The 10,473-nt window shown below is 33.7% G+C and overlaps 2 protein-coding genes across 2 annotated transcripts; one reads left to right on the forward strand and one right to left on the reverse strand.

The window, feature by feature from the left end:
• The first annotated feature begins 678 nt into the window (after window positions 1-678).
• LOC136210909 (protein DMR6-LIKE OXYGENASE 2-like) lies at window positions 679-6,062 on the forward strand. The gene is made up of 3 exons (XM_066002370.1): window positions 679-946; window positions 4,221-4,468; window positions 5,094-6,062. The coding sequence occupies exons 1-3, from the start codon at window positions 722-724 to the stop codon at window positions 5,659-5,661; spliced, it is 1,041 nt and encodes a 346-aa protein (XP_065858442.1). The 5' UTR covers window positions 679-721; the 3' UTR covers window positions 5,662-6,062.
• A 1,549-nt stretch (window positions 6,063-7,611) lies between these two features.
• LOC136210910 (metal tolerance protein 1-like) lies at window positions 7,612-10,153 on the reverse strand. The gene is made up of 2 exons (XM_066002371.1): window positions 9,917-10,153; window positions 7,612-8,919 (listed from the first exon to the last, which is right to left on the reverse strand). Exon 2 carries the CDS (start codon window positions 8,917-8,919, stop codon window positions 7,681-7,683), a length of 1,239 nt encoding a protein of 412 aa, XP_065858443.1. The 5' UTR covers window positions 9,917-10,153; the 3' UTR covers window positions 7,612-7,680.
• Between the last annotated feature and the right edge of the window lie 320 nt (window positions 10,154-10,473).

The following is a 10,473-nucleotide window of genomic DNA, read 5'->3' on the forward strand; positions in this document are numbered from 1 at the left end:
GTTCTTATATCATTAATTAATACACATTTTTTTTATTGTAATATTATAAATTATATAAATCTATTATTATATCATTAATTAATACACTCGATTTTTTTAGTTGTATTATTTTATAAATTATAAATCTATTATTAGTTAAATCTTTTTAATTTTCCTTTTTTTACTATTTTCACAATTCGTCATTAAGCCTCCAAAACTCTATTGAGTCATTATCCTAAGCAAAAAATACTATCAATTGAGACCTTATCGTCGAAAATCATTCAGCTGAACAGTTTCAGACCATTTTCTTAAAAACTCATTTTGAGCCAACACGAAGATCATTACAGTCTATGTCAAATAATCATATTTTTTATTTTATCTCAAAATTGAGTGATTTTATTGAGACAAAATTGAAATTGAGTGAGATAACTATATAAGTTCAGTGACTAACGGATATTTAACCCCCCATTTACACAATATTATGTTGTTAGGTAATCTACAAATATAATCAGTTGCATATATTAAATATCCAAACCGCAAACTAATTAATATATAATAAAAATATTGACTTTATGGTATAAAAAGAAGTCAATTCAATTATAAATTTGTGACAAAAAAAAAAAAAAAAAATTAATATTATCTTCTTAATATGAGCAATGAGTTTTTTTTATCTTCTATAAATAAGAAACGTATGCTGAGGGGTTGAAACTTGAAACCATCAAATTGGTGAAAGAAAACGAAAATGGCTTCCAGCAAAAACCTCCTACTCGCCGACCTTGCTGCCTCTGGACTTAAACATGTTCCTTCCAATTACATCCGTCCTATCTCCGACCGTCCGAATCTCGCCGACGTTCAACTATCCGACGACTCCATTTCCTTGATTGATCTCCAAGACCTTCACGGTCCTAATCGGAGTCTTGCTGTCGACAGCATCGGCAAAGCTTGCCTGCGTGATGGCGTCTTCCAGGTTTGCTCCTTTTTCTTTTTTATCAGTTCACTTTTCTCCGGCAATGGTGTGTAGTTCAATTGTCAACACTGAAAGACTTAGTTTTACAGATATAAATTTTAGTTTTTCAGTGGAGTGTAATTTTAAGAGAGCGAGCCTTGGGCACAACGGTAAATGTTGTTGTCGTGTGACTGAGAGGTCACGGGTTCGAGTCTTAGGAGCGGTCTGTTGCCAAAAAAGTGGGAGGAGAAGGCTTGCCCCAGCACACCCTTGTGGTGGGACCCCTCCCCAGACCCTCGTTTTAGCGGGGATATATAGTGCACCGGACCGCCTTTTTAATGTAGTGTAATTTTTTTAATTTTAATTTTAAATTTTAACACCAAATATCTTCATGGATTAAAATGAATGAGGCTAAGACTAAGTCTTTAGTCCTGAAATCAATCACTATCAATTCCCTTCCATTCATATGATTTCAAGTGATCTCAAATGCTCACATGTCATCATTTGAGTGGAAGGATCAGTATTACTCTCGATCCATAATGAAATTTGAGTTTTTTTTTATGGAAATTGTGAGTCATTTCTATCACAAATCTGACATGGGTATAATTAAAGTGAAAAATCTTTCTAAATATGCGGTTTCACGGACGGGACACTGGATCGAGGGGTTTAAACATCTATTTTATTTTAAACCATTACGATCAGTATCCATTGCGTGACCAGACTTCAGTTTAATAATTACATTTTGAGTCTAGATTCACTTTGTTATATAATTTTTTTTAACCTCACTTTGTTATATAATTTTATTTTAAATTTTTACATATATATATAGATAAATTTCAGTTTAATAATTAAATTTTAAGTCTAGATTCACTTTATTATATATTTTTTTAAGGTTTAATACCCTCCCAGCTCCCTCAAGTTCGTCTAATACTGCAACTGACCCTCTGTATTTATACTTTTAACAAGTAAGCCCCCAACTTGCTTATTTCAAACAAATAACCTCTCAAATAGATTATTTCGGGAGTTTTTTTTTTTTGCCCTTTATTTAATGTATCACTAGATTAGTTAGATGTAGCAACCAATAATTTGAAATCTTTTATTTCTGATTTAATATTATGTCGAATGTTTTTTGGGTTTAGGGCTTATTTGTTCTAAATAAGCAACTTAAAGAGTTATTTGTTCCAATTGAGCAATTTAAGGGGTTATTTGTTCCAAATAAGTAAGTTGAGGGTGTTACTTGTTAAAAGTGTAAGTACGGGGTCAGTTGCAGTATTGGGCCAACTTAAGGGGCTGAGAGGGTATTAAGCCTTTTTTTAATTATATATATATCAATGTTTTAAAAATTGGCTGAGGCGGCCGTCTAAATGGGGATTTTTAAAACATTATCCCGATTTTCTTAAATCGGTACCGGACGGTCCTAGACGGGTCTAGGTGGTCTGAGACGGCTCCCAATCGGTCCTAGGTGGCCTTTTTAAAAAAATTGACCGTTAAAATTTTATGTCATTTTTTTAATTTTAAATAAAATATTAAATAAAAAGAAAACCTTAAACTATCAAGTTTATTTTTAAGAATATTAATTTTAATTTATTTCGACATATTTTGTTATCAATGTTATAATATATATATTTTTCTAACACAATTGTTAATCTTATTTATATAAGATTGTTCAAGTCTATCTTATTTAAGACTGTTCAAGTCTATCTTATTTATATAAATCTCGTATTGAAGATAAAACAGTCTACTAAATTTGGATCAAGTTTAATGTTATTTTCCCTATTTCAAATCGGATGTGAGTTTGCCCGACATGTAACTAGGTCTATGATAGGTTTGTTATATATATATATATATATATATATATATATATAGTTCAGGTTTATCTTATTTATATAAATTTTCTGAAAATTAAAATAGTCTATTAAATTTGATCAGATTTAATGTTATTTTACATGTTCTAAATTAGGGCAAAGGCTATGCTTACTTTGTTTTTTACAAAGTAAGCCTTACTTTGTATGTTTTTACCATTGGATTAATCTTATACTCCATCATCCAATGGTGAAAACACACCAAGTAATGGTACTTTGTTAAAAACAAAGTAACCATAGAAGACACCATTAAATTAGCTGTGAGTTTGGGAACGCCGACATGTGACTAGATCTATGAATAGATTTGTTATATAATTTTTTTAATTATATTTATATAATTAATGTGAGCCTATTAAATTTGGATTAGGTTTAATGTCATTTTCCCTTAAATAGGTTTGTTTTATAATTATTTTTAATTATATATATATAAAATATAAGACTATTCACGTTCATCTTATTTATAATCTATTAAATTTGGATCAGGTTTAATATCATTTTCTCCGTTTTAAATTGGATGTGAATTTTGGAACGACCGATTAGGTCTATGAATAGGTTTGATTCCAACATGGCATGTCACATGTTTTCTCTCTAGCATGTCACATGTGTCTAGATTTATGGATAGATTTGACTCCAACACTAGAGCACATACTAGTATCATATTCGTTGTGGCATGTCGCATGTGTTTAGGTTTATGGAATAGACCTAATCTCATTTTGTCTCTAGTATGTCACATGTGTCTAGATTTATGGAATAGACATAATGTTATTTTCTCTGTCTAAATTGGATGTGAGTATGAGCATACCCATATATGACTAGATTTATGGATATGTTTGATTCCAACACCGGACTTTGGCATGTCACACACTCAAGTCCATCAAATGGGTCGGATTTTGATTTGGTTCAGTCCAGGCCGGCTAAAGTCCTCCTACATAGATGGTGGGTTAGATTTTATTAAATAACACAAGTCGGTTCAATCTGATTTGAGCTATTAACTTAAATAATTAAATTTATATATTTATTTGGATTGGGATTGAAATTTGATTTATAAACCTGAGTTCAACCTGCTCGAGTCTATCTAAAATGACAATGAACTGATTGGGCCTGAGCTAAACAATTTTTTTCAGAAAAAGCCCGTTGGGTTCGATCTAAACCTGACCCAACCTAATTCATGAGAGAATTCTGGAAATGGAACAATCCTTTTCCAAGTGGTAAATTACAACCACGGCTCAATCTAATATTAATTCAGTGAACTTCAAAATTTAAGATAAAAATTATTTAACTTTACTTTTATTAATATGAAAATTATTCAATTTTAACAACTTTAATATCATGTAATTCTTAATTGCATAGCGGCTAAAAATAAGTTTAATTTTTTAACTTTTTGATTTGGAAATTGTTGTGAAAATTGAATTGGAGTAAATGAATATTTTCAGGTGAAGAACCATGGAATATCGGAGGAAATGATTAATAGCATAATGAACACGGCTAGAGACTTCTTTAACCTGCCAGAAAGTGAGAGACTGAAGAGTTATTCCGATGATCCAGCTAAAACCACCAGACTTTCAACCAGTTTCAATGTCAATACTGAAAAGGTTGCGAACTGGAGAGACTTCTTGAGACTCCATTGTTATCCTCTTGAAGATTACATTCATGAATGGCCTTCCAACCCTCCACAATTCAGGTACATCAACAATTTCAGGCCCTTCAACTTTTTGGTTTTTACATATTTAACCCATGAAATTCTTAATTCCACATATTAAGCCTCAATATTTGTAGTTTAATAGGGGAAGCAATTTCAGATTATTGTATGAAAATTTTGTTACGTTAGATAACATGTTCCATATGCAGAAAATGATAATCTTGTTATGTTAGTAAAGTTGTGCGAATCGTATATAAAGTTAGAATCTCATTACCAATTTGACCGTGCTTTTCTCTTAGCATGCTACCCTCCCCAATTTGTAGAGATATATAGACATTTAAACTTGTTCGTAAAACTCTAATCACTCAAATTTTGAGATCAACAGATTAATCTCTTAAAATTGCTTAAAAGTGACTTGATTAACTACATAGTAGAACAAATGAATTGGACAAGTATAGCGCGGATCACAAACTAAAACCACAATTAGGTTTCATGTGATGATGACACGTCAATCCAATTATTAACATGTCACCATATGAGTGATCCAAAACCAGTTAGTCTCGGATTCAAGTGCTTTATGCATAAAATTTGCAAAATTTGAACAATTTAGAATAATTAATTATTCATTCCCATATATTTTTGATATTTATGTATGGAAATTTGGCAGGGAAACAGTAGCCGAATACAGTACGAGTGTGAGAGAGCTAGTCCTACGTTTGCTTGAACTCATATCAGAAAGCTTAGGATTAGAAAAGGATTATATAAACCAATCACTAAGCAAACATGGACAACATATGGCAATGAATTATTATCCACCATGTCCAGAGCCAGATCTTACTTTTGGACTGCCATGTCACACTGATCCTAACTTAATCACTGTTCTTCTTCAAGACCATGTCCCTGGATTGCAAGTTCTCCGAGATTCAAGATGGATTGCTGTTAATCCCATTCCTAACACCTTCATTGTCAACATTGGAGATCAAATGGAGGTAATTAGTAATGGAAAATACAAGAGTGTGCTTCATAGAGCAGTTGTGAATTCTCAAGAAGAAAGAGTCTCAATTCCAACATTTTATTGCCCTTCTTCTGATGCTGTCATCCGACCTGCTCCGGGTTTGATCGACGATCATCATCCGGCCGTCTATAGAGATTTCACATATGCTGAATATTATCAGCAATTTTGGAAGAAAGAACTTGCAAATGATCGCTGCTTGGACCTTTTCAAGACTCCTTAATTGGAGGGAAAATGCGTTTGCAGTAGAAGAATGTGGTATTTTTCGTAGCAAAAGAGATCGAGTGTCTTTTTATAATATAATGTTAGAGTAACGCTCTTTGACTTCCTCTATATGTCATGTCAACAAAGCCAAACATGTCACCATAAATTCTTTATTTATTAATGGTGTAAAATATATAATCTCTTTTATAATAATAAAAATAAATAAATAAAATAAATGTTCCCACTAGTATATGTGAAAAAGACATATAGGTTAATTAGTTTTTTAAGTTCAAAAGTTGTTGTAGCAATGGCCTTTTTGTGGGTTTTAGCAGAAAACTAGGAAAGTTGAGATCTTGATAGGTGAAAATATTCAAAAAGTTTGTTTCTTTTTGTATATATATGTTAAAGTAATAAAGTGTTTGTTGGTTTTAAATACTATGTCTGCACGTTTCTTTTCATTATTTTTTTTTTTTGACAAAATTGATTTTTCCCTGCAATTATTTTAGTTGTTAATACTGTTATTTTTTTTCAAACAAGAGGAATTCATTAAAAACTAATGTTTAACACCTTCTGAAGAAAAAGGAGATGATGATCTACCCATTCTCGATGATCAGTCTGCCACTCTTATCTAATAATAGGGTAATATGATTACTGATCGTTTGACAAAAGAAACAGAATTACAGTCACTAATAATAAGACAAAATGGGGAGCCAATGGCTTGATTCTTATGGAGTGCTGATAGAGAATATGCTAAAAGGGGTAATATGGAAATGACGAGAAATGTGATTTGAGGCACATTTAGAGTTAGTTATAGGAGAGGGTGTGCTAGTTATGCCGTAGAGTGAGGAAGGATTATGAAAAAATTGTGTCAGTAAAAACTATTTGTGTGTATGGCTCTTTTCTTTACTATTTGTGTTAGTAAGAACTATTTGTGCATTTGATTATGTTCTTTGAGCAGAGAGTTCCTATGAAAGAATGGTATTAGTAAGCACTATTTGTGTGTTTGGCTCTGTTGTTTCAGCACAGGGAGAAATTCATCTTTCCGAGAGCTTGAGGTTATACTCAGCTCTTTTATCTTTGCTTTCCTTTCAATTTCAGCTAAGTATCAATACAATTCTCTATTTCTTTATTTGTCCTCTATTTCTATTTCTGTTTCTATCAAATGCATACACTAAAAGTTGAGAATCGGACTCGACAGGCACATCTCCAAACCCAAAATTTTTAAGCCAACTCAACGCTTGCCTGCAGCTTAGAGCTTCCGAAAGGAGAGAGTCTGAATTTCCCAGTAACAAACCATCCTTTGTTGCCACAAACTGACCTCCAGAGTCACGGATACCAAAGCCAAAACTAGTCCGATCGGGAGCAGTAAAGATAGCAGTGTCGAGGATCAATTTGAGCTTATTGGGAGGAGGAGCTGTCCAAGTAGAGGGGCTGTGAGAAGGAGCTTAGGTCCCTGCCATCCAGACTTGCTGGGCATGCTTCCATTTTCGCATTCCTGGAAAGAACGGCTGCTGGAGTTGACTTACGATTCCAAACCTTGTCGTTTCTGTTACACCAAAGAGACCAACATAACATTGCTGCTAACTCCTTATCAGGCTTGGTGAAATTTCAAGTTCCTGTAAAAGTGAAGCTCCTCCATGTTTGTTTAAGAAGTTTTATAATATTAATACTTTGTCATTAATATTGTAAAACTTCTTAACCAAACATGGAGGAGCTTAATTTTTACAGGAACTTGAAATTTCACTATTCCTAAAAAATGTGAAATAATTACCTAAAGCATAACATGAATTGCTATCGTTGTTAGAAAAGAATTCAATTCCGATTGCAGAGCTTGTTTCGTTTAGTTTGCTGTTGCTGTTAAAAGCAAAAAGGTGAACTAAACAGGCACATAATCGTACTACTGCTGCAGCTCAAAGTTCGCAAAACACAGAATTTCTAACAGACAATAGAATTTTAAAGACCGTTAAAATGGTACCTAAAGATATCACTAATTTGATTTCTGATAGATTGAAAAGAATTACAAATTCAAATGCTCTAACTACTGGCGTTCTATCTGAATGGTAACATGACTTATATTGTACTCCCTTTTAATGTAGTCTATAACCTTGTCTAATACCATATCAGCATCAGCATCAGGCTTTACTTTGACATGACAAGCCAACAAAACTTTGCCTACTGTAATAGCCCAAATGTGAAGTTCATGGACAGCAACCACTTCGTCCATCTCGCACAGACCCTTCTCCAGCCTAGTAGCATCGATCTCTCTTGGCGTGCTCTCCATAAGAACCTCGAGGATATTCCGCAACATCCTGATTGTTGTGCCTAGTACAATTACTGAGAATACAAGAGTGCATATCAGATCTATAATCTTCCACTCCGGCTTATACCAGATTATGGCACCGCCAATCATAACCCCTACACTTTGTATGGAATCCCCCAGTACGTGAAGATAAGCCCCTTGTACGTTTATGTTCCGTTGTTTCTTTGGCCTAGTTCCTCCATCTGATTTAATTTCACCTTCTAAATGAGAGCTGAGAAGAGGCTCGGAATGGTCTGATTCATGATGGTGATGATGCTCTGCGTTCCCTCCTTCATTATGATGATGGTGATGTGTGGCTACACTCAGCCCATGGTTATGTGCATGACCATGATCCTCATGATCATGCTCGCCATGTCCATGTCCATGTCCATGATCATGGCTGTGGTCATGACCATGACTGTGACCGTGCTCGTGACCCAATAACAGTGCCATGGCAATATTGACAACCAAACCGAATGCAGAAACAACAAACATGAGAAATCCCTGAACTTCACCTGTCTCGTTTACAAGTCTAGCTATAGCTTCGTACACGAGGATTCCAGCAAGAAGCCATATCATTTGGATGGAAATCAGTGCTCCTAGTATCTCAATCCTGAAAAAGCCGTAAGATTGGCGTGGATTAGCTTCCCAGCCCGATGCCCATAGTGAAAACAACGAGATTGCAAATGCTGCAACATCCGATAATAGATGGGCTGCATCAGTCAAAATAGCAAGACTGTTGGCTTTGATGCCTCCAACAACTTCTACACTCATGAAAATAACACAAAGCACAACAGCAATTAGAAGCTTCCGCATGGAATCCGATCGCTCCTTTGCATCTTTAGAACTGCTTTTAGAATCTGAAAATCCGCATGGTGCTTCCCCACAGATCTTGCTCCCACCTGGGCTTTTCTCTTCAGATCGTAAATCTCCATGAACTTCAATTACATGACGAGAATCAGAATTTTGCCCTTCCATCTGAATTTCAACAAACAGAAACAGAAAAATGTAACTCAAAATCGCATAATGAGTAAACAACATCACAAACATTCTATACAATATTATCAGTTTACATATCAAGTATCACTCTCAATTCCACATTTTGGCATCACTACCATTAGATTCAGACATATAATTTTGCTAAAACTTGTATGAGGAATCCTGTAATCATATAAAACATCTCTATATCAAAACATTACTCATGACAATCCATTTCTCTAGTCTACTACCCACATGGACATCCAGGAAAATCAAAGAAGATCCAATTAGAGGAGAAAAACCACTGTTTGTTAAATTTCATCTCTGTTTCAACTGTGTCCTTCAAATAAGAAACTGGTGACTGCCATTTGTTGTCTAGCAGTTTCTCATTCTATTCTGTTTGGCATCAAACCTTTTGACACCCTTATGAGCAAAGTGAGTTCTTTCTCCTTTCTCTGAGACTCAATTTCTACAGGTCTTCAAAATATAAACATCTAATAAACAAATTCCTCAACAGTAGCTCAATCTAGCCCAGTCAAAATTTCACTATACATATTGCTATTAATCAAAATAATAAAACGAAAAGGCACATTAGATTTAACGATTTGTAATTGTTCTCCACATATTCAAACTGTATGAAGCAATGAGAAAATAAAAAAACCCCAAAATCAAAGTAAAAGTAGACGGCAACTGACAACAACTTCCTTAATAGTAAACAATCGGCTAAAACTCCATAACAAGCATAAAATAAACCAAAATTTTATTCATGAGCAACGTAAACAGCAGCATAAAACTATTTTAAAAAAGGCAAAGCATCCAAGAGCTAACAATATTCGCATGACGAAAAAAATCAGAAAAAAAGGGGAGGGAGAGAAAGTGAAAAAGAACAAAATTAGCGATACTCACTCATACAAAATCGGAAAAGCGAGAAAATGAATATGCAAAAACAAAGATCCAGATGCCTTTCGAGAATAAATTGGAAAAGAAAAGAACGAACCTGGTTAATACAAATCGAGTGGATTTGAAAATTGCAGAGAGGCGGATAATGGTGGTGGAGGAGGAGTTGGAAAGGAGATTAATTTATAATAGAAAAGTGAATCATAATCATAATTGGAAGGAAAATTAGGAATTATATTTGTAGAAGGTAGAGACAACAGTAGTCCTTATATGAATGTGATATCACATCTTTGGTGCCTTTGTTTGTTTCTGCTGGAATTTCTGCAAATTTCAATTTCCGACTTCTTTTTGTTATTTGTTTTTTTCTTAATTAATTTATTTCTTGCTTTTTCTTTTCTGCCCTTTTCCTCTACAATACAGAAATTTTGAATTAATACAAACAAATTCGATAATACTGTACTAATTTTTATAAGTTGTACAAATTGATTCCATAATTAATTGTTTCTCCACAATTAATTTAACAAAATTTCTATAATCATCCATTTTTTTATAGTATTTTTCAATTTATACGTCATTCTTACACTAATTTATTTAGTTTTTATTGTTTTAGCCGGAGTTTGGAGGTTAATGGAGGTGAGAGTTAATGGAGGTAATGGA

Source organism: Euphorbia lathyris, chromosome 1, assembly GCF_963576675.1.
Source record: "Euphorbia lathyris chromosome 1, ddEupLath1.1, whole genome shotgun sequence".
NCBI lineage: Eukaryota > Viridiplantae > Streptophyta > Magnoliopsida > Malpighiales > Euphorbiaceae > Euphorbia > Euphorbia lathyris.